Here is a 25,816-nt window from a genome sequence, read left to right on the forward strand (position 1 = left end):
CGTGGTACCTTGTATCTAGAACCACCACTGGTCCACTGACTTCCATGTGATGCTGCAGGCCCGCCAGCAGGGGGTTCACCTGCTCACATTTTCTCTCACCTGAGCCACTGTGGGCTCTGCTTACACACACACACACACACACACACACACACAGACACGAACACACACATTCACACATGCAACAAATCAATATCAGATTATCTTTCACCTTGAGTATAAATTTGTACAAATGTGTTCCCCTACAGCCATAAATCAAGCAAAATGGAACATCCCATACATTATTATACAGTAATTCGATAATAATGATACTTTAATGATGAACCTGCATCTTCTAGTGAGGACTAGTGTATCTAATATGTTTCACCTTGAGAAATAACCTTGATAATATAATCATTAAACATGATAGATTGTTCTTTGTAAGAAATACTATGAGTGGAAACGTTTGATCAAAAGTAAAACTTTGGGATCTTTGCACTGTGAAAAAAGATACACAGGAATTGAGTGAAATTAATTAATCTTTTCTCATGAAACTAAAGTAAATAAACGTTTTATTTATTCAAATTAATTAAACTTAAAATTTCTATTTAATGTCATAACACTTAAGAATTCTTAAATACGAGTTCTTCAAAGTTAAAGTCTTTTGAATTGCAAAGACAAGTTGATGTACTGAATAAATGTAATGTGTATTGAATGTATTGTACAGAGTTCAATCAACTTATTAAGTTTCTAAAGAAACATGATCAGCATATTAACACATTTCCCAGCATGCATTGCCTAAAAGTTTAAACTCTCCTGATATCCTCCTTTTATTATATTTTGAAGAAAACATCTGATGAAAACTTGCTTTTTGCCTCTAATGCACTTGAAGATAAGTCATTGTTTAGTTAATTAAAAGATAATAACTTGTTGTTTGATGACATTATAAAGCAGCATGGGATCATGGGAATTGTTATCTTCACTTTAAAAAAAAATAATATATCTGATAAAAATCTATCTGACATAACTCAGGCAGAAAACATGATCATGGACTGGATGGATTCAAGTTTTATTCATGTTATGTTTATAGTTATGTTGGCAACTAGCAACTAGCTAGCAGGAAACACTTTTACCTTGAATAAATCACAGATTTCTCTGCGCTTGAACATTATTGGAAACATCTGAAATAATATTTGGAGTAATAAAAAAAAACTGCAGACTTATTGGGGGATGGGCCTCTCTGATTGGCTAGATTTCTGACACACTGCATCTCAAAGCCCCCACTTAGAGTCAGACTAAATAGAACAATAAAACTTCAAGTTATGGTGAAAAGATCATCCCTATTATTATTTATTTAAACATCTCTACGGCCGATATCCCCAAAACTCTTCAACTCACACCAAAATTTTCTAGATGACTAAATAGCACGACAGGTGAGAGGAAAAATATGTATCTTCCATTTTGGGGTGAGGTGTCCCTTTAAACCAGTCAAAAACTGAAATATAGAGACCTCTCAAGTGAAATATGCAGAAATCTTTGGGTTCCTGCAGGACTCCACTGATCATAATAAGAAGCTGATTGAGAAAAGTGTTTTTCAAGGCCTTTAAAACCAGTTATGCAACACAGTGTGTATTTGGTACTTGGTGGGGCCAAGTTATTGTGTGAGTGTGCAAAAATATTTTCCTGCAAACTGTAGTTGTGTGTGTGTGTGTGTGTGTGTGTGTGTGTGTGTGTGTGTGTGTGTGTGTGTGTGTGTGTGTGTGTAAAGCCCCTCTCATCTTACCCCAGCGAGGACTCCCAGATGTTGAGCTCACTGCTGAAGTCCAGACTGGGCAGCAGGTCGTGAGGAAACTCGAGCTCCTCCTCCTCCTTGTCCTCCTGGCTTATATCTGTGCCTCTGCTCTCCTCCACTCCGGTGATGACTGGGACGTCTGGGAGGACCGGTTGAGACAGCAGACTCGGCTGGCTGGTGGAGGTTTCAGTCAGCAGCGCTCGGTCATCCCTTTGGGTCAAACTCTCGGCGTGAACTTCAGCCTGAGGGACAGTCAAACGTAAACACAGTGAGCTCCATGTTGCTGCACCATACATGACAGAGTGTGTAGTAAAACAAGTTTAAGCACGTTATTGGCAAACATCATGAACAAATAACTCCGCCCATGTGTTAATCTGTTAAGTGTTTGTGTAGTAATGCATAGGTCACATTGACTCAAGTATTCTCCCCCATTCAAACTGGTCTCTTCACTAGCTTTTATTATACTGTAACCAGAGGTGGCAAAAGTACACAAGTCTTTACTCGAGTAGAACTACAAATATTTGTTCTTTATTCAAGTGGAAGTGAAAAAATACAGTAAAAAGTCGCTCTCTGAAGGACATTTCTACTGACTGTGTGTGCAAAGCCAAGTGAACATCTTTTTTCCACAGTCAAGTGTCCCTCTGCAATTTTCATCTTGCTACACCATTCTTGTCCTGTTACGTCTTTTACGTCCTTTTTGTCTTGTTGTGTTTTTATGTCTTTTTTGTAATGTTACATCTTCATATTCTTGTTGTGTCATTCTTGTCTAGTTATGTCTTATACATCCCTTTTGTCTTGTTAAGTCTTTTACTTCCTCTTTTTCTCCTTATGTATTTTTTGTCTTGTTACATGTTGTTACAATTTTTATGTTGTTTTCGTCGTGTTATGCCTTTTTTGTTGTTCTCGTCTTGATATGTCTTCTTTCTCTTGTTATGTCTTTTTTTAACTTGTTACATCTTTTATATTGTTTTTGACTTTCTGTCTTTTGTGTTTTGTTAGGCCTTTTTTCCAGCCATTTTTTCTTGTTATGTCTTTTTTTGTCTTGTTAAGTCTTGTTTATGCTCTTTTTGCGTGATATGCACTGATAGATAGACCAGAGAACTGTCTATTTATTATTGTCCCAATCATTTAGGTTGAAATCAGTTTTAATGTTGTGAAGGTGGTGTGCAATAATAAAGTAACAAGTAAAGTAACAAGTAAAGTAAATAAAGTAACAAGCCTTTTTGAAAATGTAGTAAGATAAAATATAATAAAGCGCAGGTATTTGTATTAAAATGTAGGGAGTAAAAGTAAAAAATTGCCAGAAAAATACAGATACCTAAAAAAATTCCACCTTAGAAATGCCTCACAGGGAAGTCTGCTGTGTGAATAATCATTAGAGACAAACCAGTCTGACTGGACTGTGACAAGCATAACCAGAGATATGGTTTAATCATTGTCTAGAACAGATAACTTGGATGATATTTTTAGCCTCTAATGCTTTCCTTTATCTTGAGTAAATAATTAAGACATCCCTTGATCCTGGCCAATCACTCTCTGAAACAACCGGAAAAGATTTGCATGTAAAATGTGACTTAATCCAGCTGCAAGACAATACAGGGAGCTCTTGGCCTTGACTGTGTTTCCTTTCTGTCTGTCTCGCTGTTTGACAGATGGACAGACTCCAACCACAGCCACACACCACAACGCTTGGCTGTGGCATCATGTTGCAGCAACACTGCCCTCACACAACACACGCAACAGCCAAACTGTGCGCCCACTCTGTGACGGAATTTCTCCCGTAGGGGGGAAAGTTTCCCTTATTTCACCCACTCATATATAAACAGAGGTGTGCAGGTGCAGGGAAACAAATGTGCACATACGCAGACATATTTGAACATGTGCAGATGTATAAGACAGCCTTCTAACATTCAGTATGTCTGATATATGTTTGCACGAGCCGTTTCTTACAGAGAGATCCTGTTTTTAGTGAATCACGATGAGTTGATTTAGCAGTGTGATTGCAGAAGGATACAACATGGCTGTGGTTTATGCTCTTCACTGCTGAGATTCAGAATTGAATCCAGTCATTCATTATTTATGAAGCAGTAGTAGACAGCATGGCTGCACACAAGCAGAGGTGACTATCATGAGAAGCTGAAATGATGATTAAATCCATTCTTTAAAACATTTTGGAGTATATGCATGTTTAATTTTTACCTGATATGCACATGCATTAGTGTTTTTTTTATTATCTTTCATTATAATCATAATCAGAATAAGTTTTATTGGCCAAGTTCATGTACACATACAGGGAATTTCACTCTGGTTTACTTTGCTCTCAAAGAGCTTACAGATGTAGAATAGACATAACAGCAAAGTACAAGGACAGCTAAGCTAAACAAATAAATGTTGCATATGTATACAAGGATGTAAAAGAATATGTGTATAAAAGAGCAGCAACTAATGATTTCATTGTCAGTTAATCTGTCAGTCATTTTCTCAATTAATTGATTAGTTGTTTGGTCCATAAAATGTCAGAAAATGGTGCAAAATGTTGGATCAGTGTTTCCCTAACCCCCAAATTATGTCCTCAAATGTTTTGTTTTGTCCACAACCCAAAAATATTCAGTTTACTGTCACAATAGAGTGAAGAAAGCAGAAGATATTCTCATGTGAGAAGCTGAAATCAGACAGTTTCTCCTTAAAAAAGACAACTGACGATTAATTTAATAGTCGATGAATCTTTGCTGCTGTAGTGTATACATAGCTATTTATAGATATATAAGTATATATATATATGAAAAGCACCGGTCACCAGCAGAATAAATAAAATCTCTGCATACAGGTCAAGTGTTTTGTAAGTTGTAAGCATTACAAATAATGCAAAAGAGATAAATACTGACATGAGTGGTGGATTATGTAAAGCAAATGCATGCATACGTGTTTATCTACAGTGTATTCAGATGCAGGATTTATAGCGACAATGACAGTCATTTAAGTTATTATTACATTAATCCAGCAGACCGTTTCCCAGCCAAACTTCCATTATATTGAATGAATTAAACCACTGGAGGTGGATACTGGAAACAAATGAAAAAGTTCAGCTGTGTGTGTGTAGTGAGGAGGAGGCTCTGAGTCACTGACCTCACCTGTGTCACCACAACAAAGAGCCTCCATTGTGTGACACATCAAGCACAGATGGACGATCTCTTTGCTCTCTCGCAGACATGATTGTTGCTCACACGAACGCCAGAATAAAATAAGTTTTACAGGTCCAGTGTTTAAGATTCACAGGGATATATTGGCAGAATGTGCTAGAAACTGAATATATCATTCAAAAGTATGTTTTCATTAGTGTATAATCACCTGAAAATAAGAATTGTTGCATTTTTGTCACCTTAAAATTATATTTATATAATTTATATTTATTTTTATTATTTATATCAATCATTTTATATTTGATTTTTGTATTTTTATTGATGCTCCTTTATATTTTTGCCGTCCACTTTGCTGCCGCAACACTGAAAATTCCCCTGTTGTGCAACTTATAGAGGAATATCTTATCTTATCTTAGATATGGCCTTTCATGTGGAGAGTGAGACGAGGTGTTTGCAGTCTGCGTGCTCACAGCTAGATGGCACTAAATCCTAAACACTGGTCCTTTAATCTTGACTGTAAAACTGTCAAGACTGTTGGCCAATTCTGAGGCCTGACATCTGTGTCTGCAAAGCTCAAGTCGGATTTGGTTATTTTTAAATGTACAAATTTAGTCTTCTCCTCTTTTTCAAAAGGAACCTGTCCACACTTTTGGTTGCAGAAAAAAAAGAGAACATAAAACATTAAAGAACAACAGAATGAAAGAAACTGAATGAAAAAAGTGATTCTGCAGATAAGAGTGTCACTTTGAAAGCCTGTGATGTCCCTGCTGCTGCTGTTAGTCTCTATTTTAATGTTATATAACACAATAAAAAAAGACCTTTCGCAACTTAACTTTCATACATGCAGAGATGAACTCACTTTTGTCATGAGAAGGCTGTATGTTGACGTGTCGTTGGTTTCCTGTTTCCTGCCTGAACTATTTCACCTTAATGTCACAGTGGAAACACAAACCACTCCACTAATATCACCTCTCAAAAGTTCAGAGATGGACAGCATTTAAATTAAATTTAAATGTATTTAAAATAAGTTTTTACATAGTTTATAAGTATTTTGTAATTTGAATTTTGCAGGGCTGAAAAAAAAGAACATGTAATTTGTTAAAATACATTATTTAATATGTCATTTTATTCTCAGATTAGACACATTTATCCCCAGATATAAACACTGTACAACAATTAGCCTAATCACTGTCTTTGGCCAAATGCAAATTTATGAGTGAATACTATCCATATCAGTTGCTGATGAATCAGGAAGCAGTGAAATTATATTGCTTTGTCAGATTTTGTAAGTTTATACGAAATACAACCTGGAACACAGCAGTGCGACATTTGAGCTTCCCACCCTGAACGTCAGAGAAAAATGGTGAATACATAGACGTCTTTGACATAACGTCAAACCTATTATTTCTCCACACTCTGTTGATAATTTTAGTTCATTTTTTTAATGTTTAAAGTAAACTTTTTATATATTTCTACTTTAAAAATCAGGAGAAATAAGCCTGTGTTTACATTTTTCTAGGTAAAGATGGAGGACATTTTTATTTCACACTATACACACACTAAACACTACCACTTTTGTCCAGAGGGGGCTCCAAAATCAACACAGTAAGAAAGTTCCTTGAGGTAACTTTAAGGTCAGATCCATATGGAGAATACTAAAACCCTCAAAGGTGATAATATTGGTTTGTAGAAAGTGTTTTTGTGCTTTCAAGTCACTTATATTTTAATTAAAGCCACTACAAGGAATTTTTAACCGGTTATGAAACTGTCTAAATTTATTACCGATGCCTCTATATTACATACATAAACAAATGAGACCATTCGCAAGAAGATTGTCTATTTCTATATAGTTGTTCTTTGTGAATTTTTATTTAGATAATTTTGTTATATGTTAATGTTATATTTTGAGGTTATTACGATGGAAAAATCAACAAAATATGAGCGTTCCTTATAGCTTTAAGGTCAGACCAATATTGAGGCTTGTAAGTGCCAAATGTGATAACAGCAGTTTATTTGATGTATTTTTGTATTTCCAAATTGCTTGTATTTTAATCAAAGACATTCCTCCATACCGTTAATTCAACAAGCAAGTATTTGTAATTTACAGGGAGATCCTTTTTGATGTATTTGTACTCATCTCTGGAAAAGCTAATAACAGAATAACCAGGAACAGTGCCAGATGGCGTCGCCTGTCCAAGTTCACAGCCAACTCATTCACATACATTCACCATGTTATTGGCCTTTGTGTGAGGATGCTGGCAGCTCAGCGAGATGGAAAAGCACAGCCCTCATGTCAGTCAGTTTGAGCCCCACACTGGAAGTCTGTTATTAATTAACCAGCAGGAACAAAACAGAGAGCAAGCTGAGGTTGCCTGGAAACTACAACTTGTCCAGCAGCCAGTAAGTCATTCTCACTGTTAATTCAACGTGTCAGCGCCCATGTGCTAACACAACTTTAATGCTTTACACATGACTGTTGTAAACAGCAGGAACAGAAACATAAAACACGCTCAACACTCTTTCTGTGCTGAAAACAATACACTTCTCTCCTGTCATTACAAGTTTAATCCATCACCATCTCTGTGCTGCACTTACCCTGAGCTGAAGGTGACTCTACAGTGCAGTGCAGCTCCTCTGCTACCTTGCAGCCTCTGCAGGGCTCTGTGTTTTGAAGGGGGCAGAGGACGACACAAACATGCTGCAACACATGCTGCTGACGTCCCTTCTCCTCCTCTCTTGCACTGACTCAGCTAACTTCCTCCTGCTCCTCCTCCTCCTCCTCCTCCTCTCCACAGTCTCCCTGTCCTGTCTTCTGCTGCCGCCGCTCCCCTGTTAAATTTCCATGAAGCTGTGTGGAGTCTAGAAACACTACACTACCACGCACTGACAAACACAAGGCTTGCTGGACTGGCCACAAGGAAGTGCTGAGGATACTCCTCCCCCCTATACTGTACACTCTTTCCACTCAGCTCTCTTTCCATATTCTCCTCCTCCTGCTCTGTTTCCCTTCCCTCTTTTCTTTCTTTCGTCCTCTCCTATCCACCTCTGCTCCTGCCTCCTCCTCCTCCTCCTCCTCCTCCCCTCCCTGTATTCTGGCTGGTTGCACTGACTGACAGTGCCTCTGCAGGTGAATGCTGGGAATTAGGCCAAGGGTCGGGCCTGCAGTGACCCCCTGAGAGTGGATCAGGTTACACTCCAAGAAGCTTTAGTTACAGCCACGCATGGGCACGTACACGGAGACACACACAACATCCTCCTGCATTATAAAAGATCCATCATCCAACTTTGACTTCTCAGTGCTGCTAAGGTTTGACATCAGTGACGGACTCAGGCTGTCTGGGGGACAGGGGCAGAAAAACCAAAAGGGCACCAGCTGTATGCAGTGGTGCACCGGTGTGCCAAAAATCCTGATGCATTAAATACGTTTCCTCCACTGGCAGACAGCTTAGAGGGCACTTTAGCATGTTCTGTCCACTGGAAAGGGTCCCTACAAGGCGCCTTATCATGTTATCTTCGACACTTGGCCACTCTAGCATGTTAGCATGTTTTATTTACCATAAGGGCATCCAAGAGGGCACTTTTACTGTGTTTTTTATAAACAGTACACATGAACATGACAGGCACTTCATTAACAAACATCTCTGGACATTTAAACACCTTGCACTACCTTTTGACTAACATCTGTTAATGTTTTCAGCCAATTAGTAAATGTCTCCTGTGGCTGATTTTGCCTGGATATTAGGCTGCTCACATTATAAATATTACCTCCTGGGAATTTTTTGTGGCCTTCATTATATTTCTCCCTTTCTGAAAAACCAACAGACCATGTACAAATACCCAGACTACAGAAACAGGGAGGGCTCTTTCTCGCTATATGCAGAATATGCAGTTGCATAGGGCCCATAGAGGCACTAAGGGGACCCAAAGCAGTGTAATGCAAATCCAAAGATCAGTGGAGAAGATTTACTCTCTTATATGAGCACTTTTAAACAAACCTTTTCAGGAAAATGCAGCATCTGTCTCATTCGCACATATTTGGCAGACGTTATGATGCAGATTCAGTGAATCCTTGTAAAAACACATTTGATGTATGGAGGGCCCGGTGTTTCCTATTTACCATCATTTGCCATTCAACCTGCTTTATTTGAATTTGAATGCATGCACTTGGACCACCTTAGGGAGCTCAGAATACCCCCATCAATGACATTTTGCAGGACCTTCCTAAAAGCGATAAACAGCCTTGAAAGCAGGTTACAAAACCAGATAAAGACCGTTACATTCACAAGAATTCATAAGCCTCTGGAGGATGTATTTTCCAATAACATGCACATTTGACTATGATGCCAAAAGGAATAAAAACAAACCACTTCTAACTCATCTTCTGCTAATCGTTGTGCACACGTTTAACAAATGTGCCTCCTGAAGTGACATAATGTGGAAGGTAGAAGAAGTTTGAAATCTGTTTAGTTTCACTGCCACTTTAACAGCATGCAGGGAAGAATTTTGGGCAATTTTAGCACTATAAAAAAAATCAGGAAGACTGTTTTTAAAGTTTCATGTTCACTGTGTAAAGGTGCATAAACTATTTCAACCACTCGTGCACACAAGACTATATACCCACAGGCTTTCACACTCACACACACAAACACACAAATGTTGTACCTGTAGGGGGTCATTTTGATTTTCCTGAGGTGGAAACAGAACAATATTTTCTGGGGCGCCCTCTTCTGGCTGTAATGGGGAATGAAAGAGTTCAAGTCACCTTTGTTTTTAAGGAAAAGGTAAGAATGTTAAACCCCAGTCTGCAGTCACATCCAGTGAGGTTACATATGGTCTATAGTTAATGAGACAAATGTTTTACATTAATCCTATTAGAATAATCCTGAATTCCACTGCTGAAGTCTTCCAGTCACATGTGGAAATTCCTGTTTTTCTGTAGCTTTTTTTTTGTAATCACCACAAAATAGACCTTTTTCACAGCATCCATTCTGACATGAAACAGTAGATTAATACAGTGGGTGTCAATGATACTAATTAAGGTTCCATTCAGTTCAATCAGGGCGCATGTTGGCTCGATGGAAAGGCTCTGCTACACTAAATGGAATGGAACCTTAACTAGTATCACTAGTAACATCTGTATTTACTCTATTATTTCGTATCAGTAAGGCTCCTGTGAAAAAATCTATTACAGCAAAAATCTTGGAACAAGCTAATTACAACAGCACTCTACATGCAAAGTGGAGGCATATATAGTATATCTAATACAGTAATGCAGCAGCACTCCAATCATCGCAGGATTTTTTACGATGCAAGAAAGCAAGCTTGGAAGCAAGGGTGTAGGTTTTGTTTCATCAAAAACTCGATTTACTGCACTCTGGTGAATTTCTATGAACCAATTTGTGCCTTTTTTCGCATCTATTTATGGTGGAAATGTTATTATTTATGTAAAAAAAAAATTCAGGCAACAGGGGACACTTGAAAATATATTGGAATATAATATAATATGCAGAAGAGCTCTCAGGCATTGTCAAATATTTATTCTCCTGTAGATCAACTTCTGACAATTATTATTATGACTGTCAAATGAATTTATAGGGAGCACATAAATTCCAGTGGATGAAATTCATCTTCAAATATCCCACGCTGTCAGCAGCTCACATGCAGCCGTTCTCTCGACTGTCTTTTGACAGCTGCTGCCTATTTAGTACTAAATTATTGGCTGCTGCTGGTTTAGCAAGCCAGCCAGCTTTAATTACGGGCAGGCAACCGTAGGTTAAGATTAATTGGCAAACAAAGCTTCTAAAAGTAAACACAACATTCGTAGCTCACTAGTTGCTCTTACAGCTCTCTCAGTTTCTGAGAAAATATATAAAGACATTGGTCCTCCTCCTCCTTTTCCCATCTGTGTCCTCCGTGCTTATCAACTTGCATAGATGCTTCTTCTTCTTTCTGTTTTATGGCAGATTGCAAACATTACTTTTGAGGTTATATACTGTCACAACCTACTTTACCAGAAGCATTTTTCCATTTATGAGTCGTATTAGCAGTTTGTCAACATAAAAATCCTCTGCTACTTTAACATTTTTATTGGTTGGGACCGATGTACATGGTCTAAACACTGAGGAGGACGTGTCCCCTGCATCCCTACTGAAATGTATGCGTATGCTTGGAAGTATCAGGGTGTTACAGTAAACACAAATCATGGCACATTTAGAGAATCATGGCATAATATCTATCTTTATCTCTGCTTTCCACCTGTTAACCACACAATAGAACAAAGCATCTCATCTAAGCGCTTATTAGACAACCCTCAATTAAGCATGGGAATGTACACAAAGTCCAGAGCTCCATGCACATCCCATGTGTTTTACTGAAGCCAGCCATTAGTAATCATGCGACTAAGTGTTAGTTTTGTTAGTCCTATGTGCATGAAAGAGTTGAAGGTATGTATGGCAGCATGGGGGCAGCAAACAGCAAATCCCAGCAAGCTTGCCCTTACCAACGCCTCAGTTGTGCTGCTCTCGTTCCCCATGGCTCAGACAGCTGCAGGGCCACGACTGCCCAAACCAACAGCCTCTCACATCAGCTGGCTGAAAGACACTAGCACAGAAGGACCATCAGCTTGTGACTATTCCCAGAGAGACAGAGTGAGCAGGGGACCTGAGGTGGTCCCCCCCAGCAGTCACACACTCATGCTCCACAGGATTAGAGGCCTCTGGTATGAGGTTGAACTAGCAGGGAGGGAGAACGGTAAGTGTGTGTGTGTTGTTTTAGAGATTAGGGACCTGTGATTCAACTAAGACCTCCCTCTCAGACCAAAGTGCAGGCTTTACATCTGCTGATGTGGGCTTAAAAGCAGAAACAGCATCCTTGTTGATAGAATAACTATCACATAATTACAAACCCCAATTCCAAAAATGTTGGGATGCTGTGTAAAATGTAAATAAAAACAGAATGCAATGATGTGCAAATACTTTTCGACTTGTATTCAACTGAATACAGTACAAACGCAAGAGATTTAATGCTCAAACTGATAAACTTCACTGTTTTTTATAAATATACTCTCATTCTGGAACCGACGTGATTGTATAAAAGATACATGGACTCGAGAACACTTTGGAAAACCGTTGTCAGGAAACACAGCTTGTGGCTGCATCTACAAATGCAAGTTAAGACTCAACCATGCAAAGCTAAAGACATAAAAACATCATCCAGAAACACTGCAGACTTCTCTGAGGCCGAGCTCATCTGAGATGGACTGATGCAAAGTTAAAAAAGGATGCTGTGTGAAGATCAAATTCAGAATGAGTGCACAAAAAGCAGTAAGTTAATCAGTTTAAACATCAAATATCTTGTCTTTCTATTGTATTTAACTGAACATAAGCTGAAAAGAATTTGCTAACCGTTGCATGTTTTTATCTATGTTTTACACAGCATCCCAACTTTTTTTTTGGAATTGGGGTTTGCAGAAAAGTTTATTCTAGAGATCTCTTCAAGGGTAGATTAGTCACAGCTCCTGCTGCAACAAGTTATGACCAACGGGCCCCATCTGGTCTGAATTACATCAAACAAATGGCATTGCCTCCTAGAATAAAAACATCTTCTCGTGCAGTCTGTCACTTTGTGCTTGTAACTGTAGCATACTGACACAGTGACTGAGGCCGGGTAATTCTGTAAGGTAATCCTCCTGTGGTAAATAACAGATTGCGGTGTCTCTTGGCCTCCAGCAGTGTTCAGTCTGTTAACGAACACGAGGTAGGTCGAGATTATTAAAATGTTCCAGGAGCATCTCGAATCCAATTTCTCGTCACTGTATAAACAGTAGAGTCTGAATGATTTAAACAAAACGACAAAGGCTTTTAACCACTGACTGATTTATATCAAATACAGGTAGAATCACTCCCATAAACCTGTCAAATATTTTCTTCCAGCCATCTTTCTTTCTCTCACTTTTCGTTGTTGTATGACTTGCAGCTGAGCAGTAAACACTCGTGCCACAGGACGGTCATTTGTGCATTCCTCATATGACTGCGGGGACAGTACGGTAGCTCTGTGTTTAGTCAGAAAGCACTGACCTGAATATGTAAGACTTTAAAAATAGAGTTCTGCGCTGTCCACTGCTGTTAGAGTTTATTTCCAGTCTTGTGCACAATTTGTCACGCACACTTCAATGTCAAGGCTTTATATTCCAATTATCTTTAATTAAATTCATTTTTTCCTTCATACTTCTCGTTATTATCCAATGGCAAGTGCACATCTGCCCCTAACATCTTCATTCACACTTATTCTGTGATGTGGCAACTCCCATGCCTGCTCACTTGCTATTTGTGCGGACGGGGTGTAATTTCACCCCCCCCCTAACTGTGGCCGCGTGTGCACTTTAACAGGCGGCTGTGTTTCAGGGCTCTCTGGCAGCACAGAAAGCACCGGGGCAAATCATATGATTAGACAGTTGCCAGGTCTCCTCTCACCTCGTCGTCGGCTTGTCAGTCAGTCAACATGAGCCATCTTTGTAAGCTCTTGGGTTTGGATGAGCACCGTATGTCTACAGTATGAGGTTACTGTTTCCTGCCCTGCATCTGACCCTTTGGCTGACACAAAAACTCAGCAGGAACAAGACTTACAAACTAAACAGAATGCTTTATTTACAATATTTTTATATAACAGAATGAAGTATTTCTCAGATAATAAATATAATAGAATTCAACAAAGTAAGAGACTGAGGAGAGCAGGTGTACACTACACAGAAGATGTTCATCCACGAGGACAAAGCAACTATAGTAAATACATTAACATCATATTATATCAAATGAGATGTTAATGAAAGCACACAGTCACACAAATTCCAGTACAAGCTCCCCAACCTCTAATCTTTATCTCTTCATTTCCAAACATTGACCTTAAGAAAATAAGGAGTATAATAAAAAATAAATCTGCACCAATGCTGCAGCTCACAAACTACTCACCGCTGCTAAACCAGAGACTTTTCCACACTCAATGTCTGTCTCAAACCCCTGCAGTCTGTGTTTACTGTCGCACTCGAGGCCAGTGTTTGTTTCTGTCCTCTCTTCTGAGGAGCCCACCCCGGTTCCTCTGTTGCTATTTTTGCATTTGCACGCTGAGTGGGAGGAGGAGAGGACGGAGGGTGGACACAGGACGGGGGGGACAGAGGAGGTGAGAGAAGTGAGGCGTGGGAGGGTTGGGAGGGAGGGGAGGAGACCGAACTGGAGCTGGTGGAGCCATGTCTGCTCGGGGTGGCAGTGACGGGAAGGGGGTCACCTGCTCTGACAGTCAGCTGGAGGGGGCACGAGTTCTAAGGCAACACTGAAAACAAACAGGGGCGTTGAGGTGAGGAGCAAAGGGCTGCAGATACTGTCGTAATATTCATCCCGCCTGTGACTTTTGTTTATATCCCCAGACTCTTTCGCAAACTGCAAATCCAAAAAAAACTCGAATGCAATGTTTTACAGATACTTTTCAATTGAATAAAATCCAAAGACAAGACATGACAGGGTTATATTTAGCTCTGCGTTACATCACCTTTTCTTATAACAACACTCAGTAAGCGTTTGGGAATTGAGGACACTAATTGCTGAAGTTTTGAAAGTGAAATTCTTTCTCATTCTTGCTTGATATACGACTTCAGGCGCTCAACAGTCTGGGGTCTCTGTTGTCATATTTCGTGCTTCATAATGCACCACACATTTTTCAGCAGGAGACAGGTTTGAAAGGCAGGCAGGTCAGTCTAGTCCCTGAACTCTGTTACTATGAAGCAAAGCTGCTGTAACGTGTAGAATCTGTCTTGCTGAAAAAAGCAGGGACATCTCTGAAAAAGACGTTGTTTGGATGGCAGCATATGTTGCTCCAAAACCTGTATGTACCTTTCAGAAGTAATAGTGCCTTCACAGATGTGAGTTACCCATGATGCCTCACAGCATACCCTCACAGTTTCTGGGTTTTTGCATTGATAACAATCTTGATGGTCCTTTTCCTCTTTAGCCCAGAGGTCACGACATCAGTGATTTCTGAGAACAATCTGAACTGTGGACTAGTATCCTTTATACAATTATGTGTTTTTCTCTGACTATTTTAATGAAATTGTGGATTGCAGATGGTGAAATCCGTAAGTTCCTTGCAAATGTGCGTTGAGAAACATTGCTCTTTAACTGTTAGACTGTTTGCCTACACAGTTTTTCACAAAACCTCACCCCATTCATGCTTTAGAATAACTGACTTTGATGAAGATGTTCCTTTAATACCCGATCATGATACTGTCACCTGCTATCAGTTCACCTGTGGAATACCCCCGTCTCAACTTTTTTGAAACATGTTGCAGGTATCAGATTCAGAATGAGTGTATATTTAGAAAAAGCTTTAAAGTTTATCAGTTTGACTTCTAAACATCCTGTCTTTGTGCTGTAATAAATCGCATACAACTTGAAAAGGATTTGCAAATCATTGCATTCTGTTTTTTTTTTATGTTGGTGTTGGAGTTGTACATCTATCCTTAACTTATGTATGGTGCTGCTCTTTCAGTGCCTCCCATCTGTCCACAGTGTCTCTCAAGATTTGCCAGAGACTGACAGCCGTTGAAACACACTGACACAACCACAAACCTGCTGGTACGAAGCCTCCAACGGCAGGAATAACAAAGCAACCATGCAACCAGGAGCCAGATTTACAGATTTCGACTACAGAGGGCTTGAAATGTATTTTGAGTCCCTTTTTTTTTATCTGCTATCATCACAGGCCATCTTCGTTTGAGTGCCCAGTCTGTGGGCACCGCAGGCTTATTATCATCCCTATAAATAACACTGATTTGATCAGCTGTTTCTGACAGACATCACAGCAGAAACACAATTGTTCCCTCCCATTTTTCCCTGCAGGTTTCTACGATCTCAACTGTATTTTGTCTAAATGGCTCCATTCTCTCTAGTGTGTGTCAGCCTGCCTTCCATCTTCCTCCACTACAACCAGCATCACCCTCTCACTCTCACGTTCCCTGCCTGCTCTCCATCTCCACAGCTCCTTTCTCCTTGCTGACTTCGCCCCTCCTCCAACACAAGAGTACACTTTTCCCTCTCCCTGCCTTTGACCAGTGAAATCTATTCCAGCTCCTCTCTGCACGCTCACTCACACACAGGCATTGCTGCTCCACTGCAGACAGCCTCTGTTCAGCACACTCCCTCCGCTCTGTTTACCTGGCGGCGTGAGATTCCAATGCAGCTCCCCATCTTGTATTCCATGTCCTCCTCTGGTGAAGTGACTCTGGCACTACACGGCTGGCAGAGCACCTTTCTGCAGAACTGCATCGTTATCAGTCAGACTCAGCATTGCCAAAGCAGGCAGATATTTGTGCTGGAGCTACAGAGTGAGTGTGTGCACGCCTCTGTGTCTGCATGTAGTGACTAATGAATGCTCTGCATTCCCCCTGGTGCGCCTGTGACATATATTTTCAAGCCATTGTTATATAAAAATCTACATGACGTAAGGAGTCCGAGCTAATCAAATGAGTGTGAAAAAGGGAGCTTCTCTCTCCAGCCTCATGTGCAGCTTTGCCTCACATCAGTGCACGGGCGAGCAGACTGAGGCTCTGATGTGGAGGGAAAAATACTCAGAGAGAGGAGAGAGGAAGAGATGGGAGGCAGCGCGGAGGGCGCCTGTCCCTTTAAAACTCCCAGGAGATGGAGAGGATGATAGTGGTGCATCATCACGATGAGAACGCACGATGATACCAGTGTGCTCATCCAACCAAATCTGATCATGGTGAAGTTCACTCAGCCAAAATAGAGCAGGAGGAAAAATTACTGCAAACACAGAACAAATGATTTCACGTGTTTAGTATGTTTCACTCTGTCAGGACGCCAGTTAACAGCCGTCAGAGGTGCTTTCTTATAAATAATTCAATGTGTGTGTGTGTAATGCACTGGGGGAAAAGTAAAAATATCAGACAATTTAAAAATATGTACTGAGAAATTAATGTCACTGATTATTTTTTCTAGATTCATATTTCATTTTTTTAATGTTCCAAATCAGAAACAAATAAATAAAATCAAATATAGGGCTCCATTTTTGGAATTACCTCTACCAAACAAAATTATGATACTGCTGACAGGGTCCAACATTAATGCATTTGTTTCTTTCTTTGTTTTTTTCAGAAAAAGGGTCAGAAATCCATTTGCCCTAAGTCAGTTTTTACTTGTCCCTGTAAAAATTGTTTTATTTGCAGTTATTATTGTTGTCATGTTTCATATTGGGCTGCAACGTCCACAAAATGTCTTAAAAATAATTAAAAATGTCTATCAGAACTTTTCAAAGTCCAAGGAGCTGTCTTAAAATATTTGGTTTTGTCTGGTCTAAAATCCAAAGTATTTAGTTTAATATGATAATAAATGAAGCAATCTCCATATTTGAGAGGCTGAAAATAGCGTTTTCTGCCATTTTACATGAAAATTACTGACACATTGCCAGCAGCTGCATATGTCAGTGGGTTATGACCAAGTCAAAGACTGACACCATACTAAAACTACGTGTGCATTCCAATAATCACACTACTATACAACTTAGTATGCCAGAAAAACTGCAAACTAGAATTATCACCACACAGTTGTACGCCACTGCCAACCAGTCAAGATGCCGTTTAAATCCATGCCTGTCCAGACTCATTAAATACATGAAGTTTAGTTAAACAAAAAGGTATAAAGCAGAGTTTTTAGTAAGAAAGGAAAACAGAGGCATAAAACAGTATGAAAGCCAGCGTTCGTGTAGTGTAAGATGTGTCACACTGATCCGCTGAGAGGCTTCAGACAGATGACAGCTCATTAGCTGCATTCCAAACTGCATACTTTATATTACGCCACTGTACCGGTGACAGTCGTGTCCGGAGGCACAGTTGAACATGAGATCTCAAGAACGGCTCGAGGGAATTTCTTCAAATTTGGCACCAACATCCACTTGGACTCAAGGATGAACTGGAGGATTTTGGAGGTCAAAGGTCAAAGTCACAGTGACCGTAAACAGAGAATTCCGATGTTAATTATGACAAAATTTCCCACAAATAAAATCAATTTAAAATACACTTAATATACCTTTTATAAAATCCCTTTAAAGTCTTCACTGCACATATTATGAGTCTTGACAGATATGAATGTAAACTGAAACTTAACTGGTTGGGGGAGTCATACAACAACAAGGCGGTAATTCTAGTTTTTTTTTACTTTAAATTTCCCACTGCAGACTGTGAAGAATACATGAACAAGAGGGTTAAAGTGTAGCATAGTCCATGCAACAGTACGTACTATGTGAAGGCAGCTGCAGCACATGTTATGTTATTTGGCATCAGACAGATCCGGCTGTGCCAGACTGAGCAAAGACTTCAGAGCTCTTAAGATTTATCCCACGTTTGGAAACACAGCTGAGAGGTTTTGTTGTATAAACCTTTTAAATGATTAGTCAGGTCCAATTAAATAATGTTTGTAGTGTTGTTCTAGTTACTGAAAACCATTAACTAGTTACCGTTACTAGTTACTTTATTTCAAAAGTAACTCAGTTACTTTACTGATTACTTACACCAAAAGGTAACGCAGTACTGTGAATAGTAACTTTTTAGTTACTGTGAAAAAAAGGTCTCCCATTAAGTTTTAAGTTAAGTTTTCTTTAGCTCGGTTTCCATTTTTGTGTATTTGCTCTCCAGGTACTCAGAAAAACTGTTTCGTCCCATCTGCCGTGTATCGCTCGGTATCATGCTAACTAGCTTCCTGAAAGCGGGCGACTCCACAGTAGAAATTGGCTGCATGTCTTCTACAACATACCTTGCAGTGGCTTTATCAACTTTTTCGTGGTTAGCAGGAGCAGTCAGTCCCTCGGTTCAAATCCAGCCGCTGTTGCTGAGGTGGTGGAGGTAAAGTGGCGTCAGACTCTGTGTCTGAACTCTTAGCTACTAGCTTCGTCGCAGCACGTTGTTTCTGTAGGTGTTTCAACAGGTTTGAATTTCTATTTTGGGCAGTAGATAAGATCTTTGATCCAAGACACAACTTACATTTAACTAAAACGTTCTTGTCTTTGTGCTCGACAAAGGTCAAGTAGTGAGAATATCTCCATGTAAAGAAACTTGACTTGGGCTCCGCCGCCGACGCCATGATGATACCACTCTTGCAAACAGACACGCCCACACGGCGTGTCTTCTCCTTCCTCCCCGCTGCCACACACACACACACACACACACGCACACGCGCGCACACACACACACAGGAAGATTCGGGACTACACGGCTCTGGCTGCAGCTCAGTCTCTAGCCGAGACTACACCAAAAAATAACGCAAAATAACGGAGTAACGCATCATGTAGTAACGTTAACTGAGTTACTGAATTTAAAAAATAATGCGTTAGATTACTAGTTACTGCAAAAAATAACGGCGTTACAGTAACGCGTTAGTCCCAACACTGGCAGTGATCTCTTAAAATAAGAATGCATTTATCGAAGAACTGTTTTTTGGTTTGAAAAACCCTCTGAAAAAATGATTTCATCAAGTTAAAAACATACAAATATAGTTTAATAGCCTCATGGAGAGATTTACACACAATAAATTAAAACATTACCAGCATTCTGTTCTTTCTCTTTAATTATTCAAACATTTAAAAAGAGTTAAAATATTAATACAAAATGTTGAACACAAATGAGTAACACACCTAAAAACAAAGTTTGGTTTCAAAATAACAAAAAGTGGGCCCATCACTCCGCCTGCGTGTTTGGAGGCTGAATCATCGGGTCTCTGATGTCAAAGGCCTCTATGAGCTCCTGGGAAAAAACAGACAGTTGTAAAAAATAAATTTATTGCCAAAGACAATAATGTTTCTGGATTATATCCTCTGTGTTGAGGACAAAACTTGCAAACCTTCCATATCTTTGGGCTCATAGAGACGATACACTGGTTTCGGCTGCCTGACCCTCCAGCTTGAACCTCCCCCTCCTCTACAGGCGCTGAGACACAGAAACACACACAGCTGGTACAATAATTCACCTACAGACATTTCCTTTATAAAACAACACAATGATAAATCTGCTCACCTATGCAAGGCAGGTCGTCATCATCAAGGTACATCCGTGCTAAACCATCCTGAAACACAAAACAACATTGTCACGCCTGCCAACGGCCACTAGAGGGCGGACAAGTTCAACTGAAACGCACATGGGCACAGGAATCAGCTCACCCTGATCAGAAACGACATGTGGAAAATGTTCTCTACTGTCCGGGAAAACGAGCTGGGGTCGATGACAAACTCGTAGTAGGATATCGGGGATGTTGCTGTGATAGAAACACTGCCGCATGAGAAAATTACAAACACACAATGATGAAACGTTGAAGTCTGTAAGGTCGACTTTAAACTCACGATCATCTTGGTAATAACTCTTCAGGTATCCCAGGATCCTCTCCACCTCTTTCTCTGTCGCTTCTTGATGGGAGTCTTCCATTTTCTTCAGCTGACAGACAACATTAATGTGATGCACTAAGTATCAAAACCATTTTAAAAGCAATTAGACAAGAAAAATTTGAATTTGTCACCTTTGCAGGGTGATGGAGGGCTGCTACAGTTACATTTAAGGGTGTTAGTTTAGCTACCTGAGTAGGCATTATCCTTTTGGCTTCCTTGCTGGGTGCTTTCCTTTGTCGTTCTATCCTTTGCTTTGGAGGCGGCGGTTCTGCGTGGAACGAACCCATCCTGATGAAAAGAGAAAAAGAGAACAGTAAAAAGTCAGAGACCAAAAATACCGCTGAGGGACAGCAGCAGGGACAATAATAGTATAAATAATAACTGATTTATTTATCTGGCACTTAAAGAGATAGATTGGATTTTCTGAAGGGGGTTTATATGGTGCTTATCCCCAGTCAGAGCACGGTAGTTGCTGGTCTGCCACTACCTTGATCAGTTAGTTTGTTTTCGTTACTGTGCGACTTTTGACTGTTTTAAAGGATTAGTTCAAACTGACCAGAGTCACACAATAACGCAAACAAACGAGCCAACTGAGGCAGCAGTAGACCAGCAAAACTCCCGTATTCTGAGATATAAAATTACTGTGGGGTGAGCCGACCGCCATCTACTGTAGGTACAACACAGACGATGGATAAATATCTCATGCAGCCACACTTAAAAATCCCTTAAGTATTTTAATTTACAGCTGGCACGTAACATACTGAGACTCTCACATGTAATGGAAGGCGGGTGCTGTCCTGAAACAGGACTCTGCTCTCCTGGCCACTCTGTGCCAGGCGTCCTGAGGCAGGTAGCCATCGACTGAATCTCCGTTCTGCTGCTCGTCCTCGCCGTCTTCTAGTCGGTTCAGACCCATGAAGGTCAACTGTCAGAGAAGTACACAGGTCTCCACATGACCACTGCAACGTATACTGCCTTAATACTCACGTTACAAACGAACATTATGATTTTCTACACTGTATATTGTTACAAGTTTATCACGTAGCTTTCTAGCTCATATTTTCTCCTTTCTTTTGTTAAGTTTCTGCCTCTTTGTTTCAAAATGGTTTTCCTGGAGAACAGAATGAGAAAAAAAAACACAACCTACTGGCCACGCAGAATAGAGGCCAACTGATCATTTCACAGTTTATTCAATGAGCTTGATCCGATGAGCTCACTCACCTTTGATTCAAGGAAAACAATCATTATATGAATGATTTGTATGTAAGGGGTAGTGTCTAATGAACAGTGTGTACATGTGCCTAAAATGTATCTTTCTGTTTAATGTTTTATTTTTGTTTATTTCTCTCTCTCTCTTTTTTTTTTTTTACCAATTTACTTAACATTATGCTCTCCAGTATTTTTAAATGCTCAGGCCTGTAATACAATGTTATTATTGTGGAAAAACAATAAAATGTCACTGTTTAAGGTAAAAACAAATTACTTAATAGCTCTATGTAGCCACCTTGTGACATCAGTATGAAATTGCAGTTTGTAGTTTGATGATCTCCTGTTTTATCAGTTTGTGAATTTGGATGACAACAAGTTGTTGTTGAGCTGAAATGAATCTGTTACTTAAAGTTGCATGGTTTCAACATGTAAAGCCAGCCTTAAAGCTCTATACATTAATGTGACTAATTTCTAATGATGTATCAAACTAACGCAGGAGAAAAAAGCTTCTCATCAGTTCTAAATGAAATGATGTCAGCAAGTACATTCAATTTTTCATCGAAAGGAAGGGACTGTATTAAGACTGAAGCATGAAATATTGCAGAGAAAGAAAGATGGACACTCTTTTGGAGGGATGTTTTTTGGAGAAAAACTAGCTGAGAGACATACATGTCTAACATATTACAGCCTTATGAAGATATTATGACTCTGAGTCCAACTGTACTCTCCTTTTGGCTCTGTTTGGACTGTTTTTACCTCACAAGGGTAGATACGGGATACACTAGGTCACCTCTTTGGTGCATCTCTTATGTCAACTCAAAACTCCTAAATTATCATGGTTACATATTATAACTGCAAACATAAAATGATAAAGTCACTCACCAGGTGTTCAGCAAAAACGGTAGGATCAAACGCCGTGCCCTCAGCGAACAGTTGGGTGGCTTTCTCCTTCCCCAGGTCTGTGGCCACCACAAGGAGCTGAGCATCCAGAGCTGCTTCTCTCGCCTGCCGGACTGCCAAGAAACGATGGTGACATGTGACTCGGGCATGAATTTTTACTCCAGATACCACAAACACAAAATTAAGGGCAATTTAGGGTCATCAAATGTCCTAATGTGGTGCAGAAACAGCTGATCAACGTACAGTGGAGGTCTCGTTGTCACCTGTCAGTGACAAAACATAATGTTGCACTTGTCTTGTGCTCCTGTTCAGTGTCTTGGCTGCATGCAGGCAAACTGCCTGAACTTAATGTCTCGGGAAAAGGTGAAATAACTCGCTTCAACCATTGTTTGGATACTAAAAAGGAACTCAACCTATCTAATATATTATATCTCTTTTGATTGATATATTGTTCAACTAAATAAAGATTTATTAAAGGCATAATCAGCAGGATTTGTCTGAGCTGTCTGTAAATGCACCAGAAATACAGTATATTGTTGAAATGAAACTCAGTATGCCTGTAGTTGTATAACACCTACCATCTTTAAAAAGTTTATTTGCTTCTTCTAAAACTTCCGTGAGTTTGTTGTTGGAGGGACTCAGCATATCTTCCCTGTTCTCTGAAAACACAAGAAGTAAACACATCAGACATTTGTAAACAAAACAAACATCATCATCAACAACAACCGCCTGTCTGCCGGGTCTTACTCACGCTGCACTGAGTTGATGAGGTCTCTGTATTTGCTCCGGATTTCTCTCCTGAGTCCCGGGTCGTTGTCTTCGTTCTGCAGGTCAGCTGGGCCGACGCTGGCGCCACCGTCCTCCCCGTCACTGTGCAGCGGTTGGTCTCCTCTCCTCCGGCCAGCGGAGCCATTCTGCCGGGGAGCCTCCTCATCACTGCGGCCTCTGCTCCTCTTCATCCTCAGTCAGTTGATGAACGAGCTCCGTGTGGAGAAGAAAACACGTTGACGCGAAGCAGCTACGATAAAATAAAGTTAAAATAAAGTATGTTTCTGTTTGTGGACGCTATAGATTAGTTAATTAACCACCGTCTGACGACAATTATTGAAGAAAGAGTAAAGAGAAAAGGTGATTGTCAAGTTGTTCAGCGTCTTCTAACCGTAAACCTAACATTGTCAAAGATGTTAGAAAAGTCAAAATAAAAATCCGCTAATCGTTGAAGACGGCCAGGTGGGAAATGCTGGCGGCGCAAAATGCAATAAAAGCAGCACAATGTGATTAATATCATGCGTCTGACCTGCCTATGTCGTGCTTCATACGTGCTGCTAAAGGAGAAAGCTACTCACAGCTAGCGTTAGCTGCCGAAAAGAAGAAAGAGCTCTGCCGGGGCAGCGTTTGGCACAAACACGGAAGTACTGAACAGTTCACCATCTCGTTTCAAGCGTGTGCCTCTTTGGTCAGTGCTAACGTCCGATGTTAGCTAACAGAATCAGTTGTGTTCACCACTTATCTGAACGATAAGCCTTTTGACTCCTCTGCCATTGCAAAGATGACGTCCAAAGTAAAGTCACAGCATGATCTGGTTGTTGTTAAAGTGGTTCGGTCTATTTATTTTTCCTGAAGTAACTTCCACATACCTGTGTAGCAGTCAGAAGGCGCGCCAGGAGCATTTCATCATTGTTGACGAAGATGAAGTTGGTTTTGTATTGATAACGAAACTGAAAGCTGCTACTACTACTGTTAGTACTACTATTAATAATACTGATAATAAGTTTATAAGTCGTTATTTATACTTCAACAAATACGCAAAACAGAAAAAATTAGTGTGAATGCAACAACAGCTATAGAGACAATAACACATTTAGTTTTAGTGTCATTATTAGAGCTCAACCAGTGCTGGATTTTAGGGCAGATGTAGATAATGTTATTATGGAGTAATAAAATTTCAATATTGCAATGATGTTCTCAGATGTTACAACCATACCTGAGTTAAGCAGACGTATCAAAACAGACCAAACAACAGTATTTTTCAATTGTGTGCTATATAATAGTTCACCCAAATACAAAATTTTATTGCTTTTTTTCCAACATGCACAAGTTATCGTCATGTAAACAGTAGGGCTAGTTCACATACTGGAGTGTAACAAAAATCTGTTTTTAAAACACTTGCAGTTTTGTACAGTAAGCACATGTTCAGTTTGTTGTGTTGCAAGCTATTCATTTCTTCTTGTCTCACGCTGAAATACAGACTAAGCCTCATCTGTAACATCTGCGCATTGACTCAAAGTAGGCTTATATTATGTCTATACAAAAAACTTAACTAGTAACTGTTGTTGGATAAATACTACTAAATAAACAAGTAATACTAGAATATTATATTATTGTGGAGCAACATATATTTTCAGAATACTGTGCTTATTGAGACAAAAAGCAAAAGTTAATAATTGAATTTTAATATATTTTTAACATGATCGTGCTGCAACTGTCCTCAGGACTTCTTCCATTCAAACAGACATTGTGAATGAAATGTAATCAACTTTAAATGGTATTGGTAATTAGCGGATAGGTGTAAGTTTATTATGTCAACATTTGGTTGGTCTAGTCCAAACACTCTGTGAGTAACTGAGAGAGATGCAAAGGGGTTGCAAACGTCCCCAGTCTCCCCTAGAAAAGTTATAACTTAGACAGGCTACTGACAATTGAAATAATTCCAAAGTAAATATAACCTACATCTGATTTGTAGTATTGCCTCTTGTACACACACAATCCAAAAACAGCACATACATAAACAGATTTTTCCTCATTTTTCTTCTGATAATTTCTTTTAATCTGAGGAGAAATTTTGATTTAAAATCTCGACGAGTTTAACAGAAGAAGAAGAAGACGAACGTGAAACGATCTTCAGTGTGTAGGCTGGCAAAATACGTCATCAACCAGATGACGTCCCAGTGTTACTCACCGGCAGATGGCGCGCTAATAATGAATGAGTATTAGTAGGTATCTGACGTGGAGAGCCGCTCTTCATATTTAATTTGTTGTTTTGTTGTCACGGTAACCAGAAGCGTCTGCTCCGTCACTTCCGGTTGTCCCAGACAGCTGTTGGTGGGTTTGGTTTTTATGGTTTCTTCAGAAAAGCACAAGTTTAAAGAGGTTAGTATTCTTGTCTGCTTCATATATTTACTTTTTATTTTTTATTTTATTTTATTTTAATGAAACGTTTACCTCAAAATGTAGCGTTTCACATTTTGTTTTTAGAGGATTGTAGCCAAAAAGTGTATGAACGTGCAACATTAACCTTTTAAAAGTTGCTGGACTTTTCCCTTTTAGTGGGAAAAATTAATTTATAAAATATGACATGAATTGACAT

General features: G+C 39.7%; 2 protein-coding genes across 15 annotated transcripts in view; both read right to left on the reverse strand.

The window, feature by feature from the left end:
• tacc2 (transforming, acidic coiled-coil containing protein 2) overlaps window positions 1–16,388 on the reverse strand; it is an 80,501-nt gene extending 64,113 nt beyond the window's left edge. For 8 of the 14 annotated variants that reach the window (XM_084736408.1, XM_084736397.1, XM_084736407.1 and 5 more), the window contains exons 1-4: window positions 10,751–10,825; window positions 9,571–9,639; window positions 1,760–2,010; window positions 9–116 (exon numbers count right to left, since the gene is read on the reverse strand). In XM_084736408.1, the coding sequence (XP_084592534.1) occupies window positions 9–116; window positions 1,760–2,010; window positions 9,571–9,639; window positions 10,751–10,810 (488 nt within the window). In that variant the 5' untranslated portion in view covers window positions 10,811–10,825. Of the gene's footprint in view, window positions 1–8; window positions 117–1,759; window positions 2,011–7,503; window positions 7,856–9,570; window positions 9,640–10,750; window positions 10,826–11,407; window positions 11,509–13,874; window positions 14,004–16,109 lie in introns of those variants that run through there. The other 6 variants (XM_084736400.1, XM_084736401.1, XM_084736410.1 and 3 more) reach the window with 6 other exon arrangements.
• Window positions 16,389–19,511: 3,123 nt separating this feature from the next.
• Window positions 19,512–24,204, reverse strand: nsmce4a (NSE4A component of SMC5/6 complex). Its single transcript, XM_084735748.1, has 11 exons — window positions 24,087–24,204; window positions 23,201–23,467; window positions 23,028–23,108; window positions 22,432–22,562; window positions 21,114–21,265; window positions 20,529–20,628; window positions 20,299–20,389; window positions 20,119–20,213; window positions 19,976–20,024; window positions 19,803–19,888; window positions 19,512–19,705 (listed from the first exon to the last, which is right to left on the reverse strand). The coding sequence occupies exons 2-11, from the start codon at window positions 23,406–23,408 to the stop codon at window positions 19,640–19,642; spliced, it is 1,059 nt and encodes a 352-aa protein (XP_084591874.1). The 5' UTR covers window positions 23,409–23,467; window positions 24,087–24,204; the 3' UTR covers window positions 19,512–19,639.
• Between the last annotated feature and the right edge of the window lie 1,612 nt (window positions 24,205–25,816).

This window comes from Lutjanus erythropterus, chromosome 14 (genome assembly GCF_056507025.1).
Source record: "Lutjanus erythropterus isolate fLutEry1 chromosome 14, fLutEry1.hap2, whole genome shotgun sequence".
NCBI lineage: Eukaryota > Metazoa > Chordata > Actinopteri > Lutjaniformes > Lutjanidae > Lutjanus > Lutjanus erythropterus.

Bases quoted from the DNA above. Each gene is read 5' to 3' on its own strand.
- nsmce4a (XM_084735748.1), bottom strand. From the start codon at position 23,408: ATGAAGAGGAGCAGAGGCCGCAGTGATGAGGAGGCTCCCCGGCAGAAT. The intron at 22,563-23,027 runs GTAGGTGTTATA...GTTTCTTGGCAG, and splicing joins AAATAAACTTTTTAAAGATG to TCCGGCAGGCGAGAGAAGCA. The intron at 20,390-20,528 runs GTAGCTAAACTA...GTTGTCTGTCAG, and splicing joins AAAGGATAATGCCTACTCAG to CTGAAGAAAATGGAAGACTC.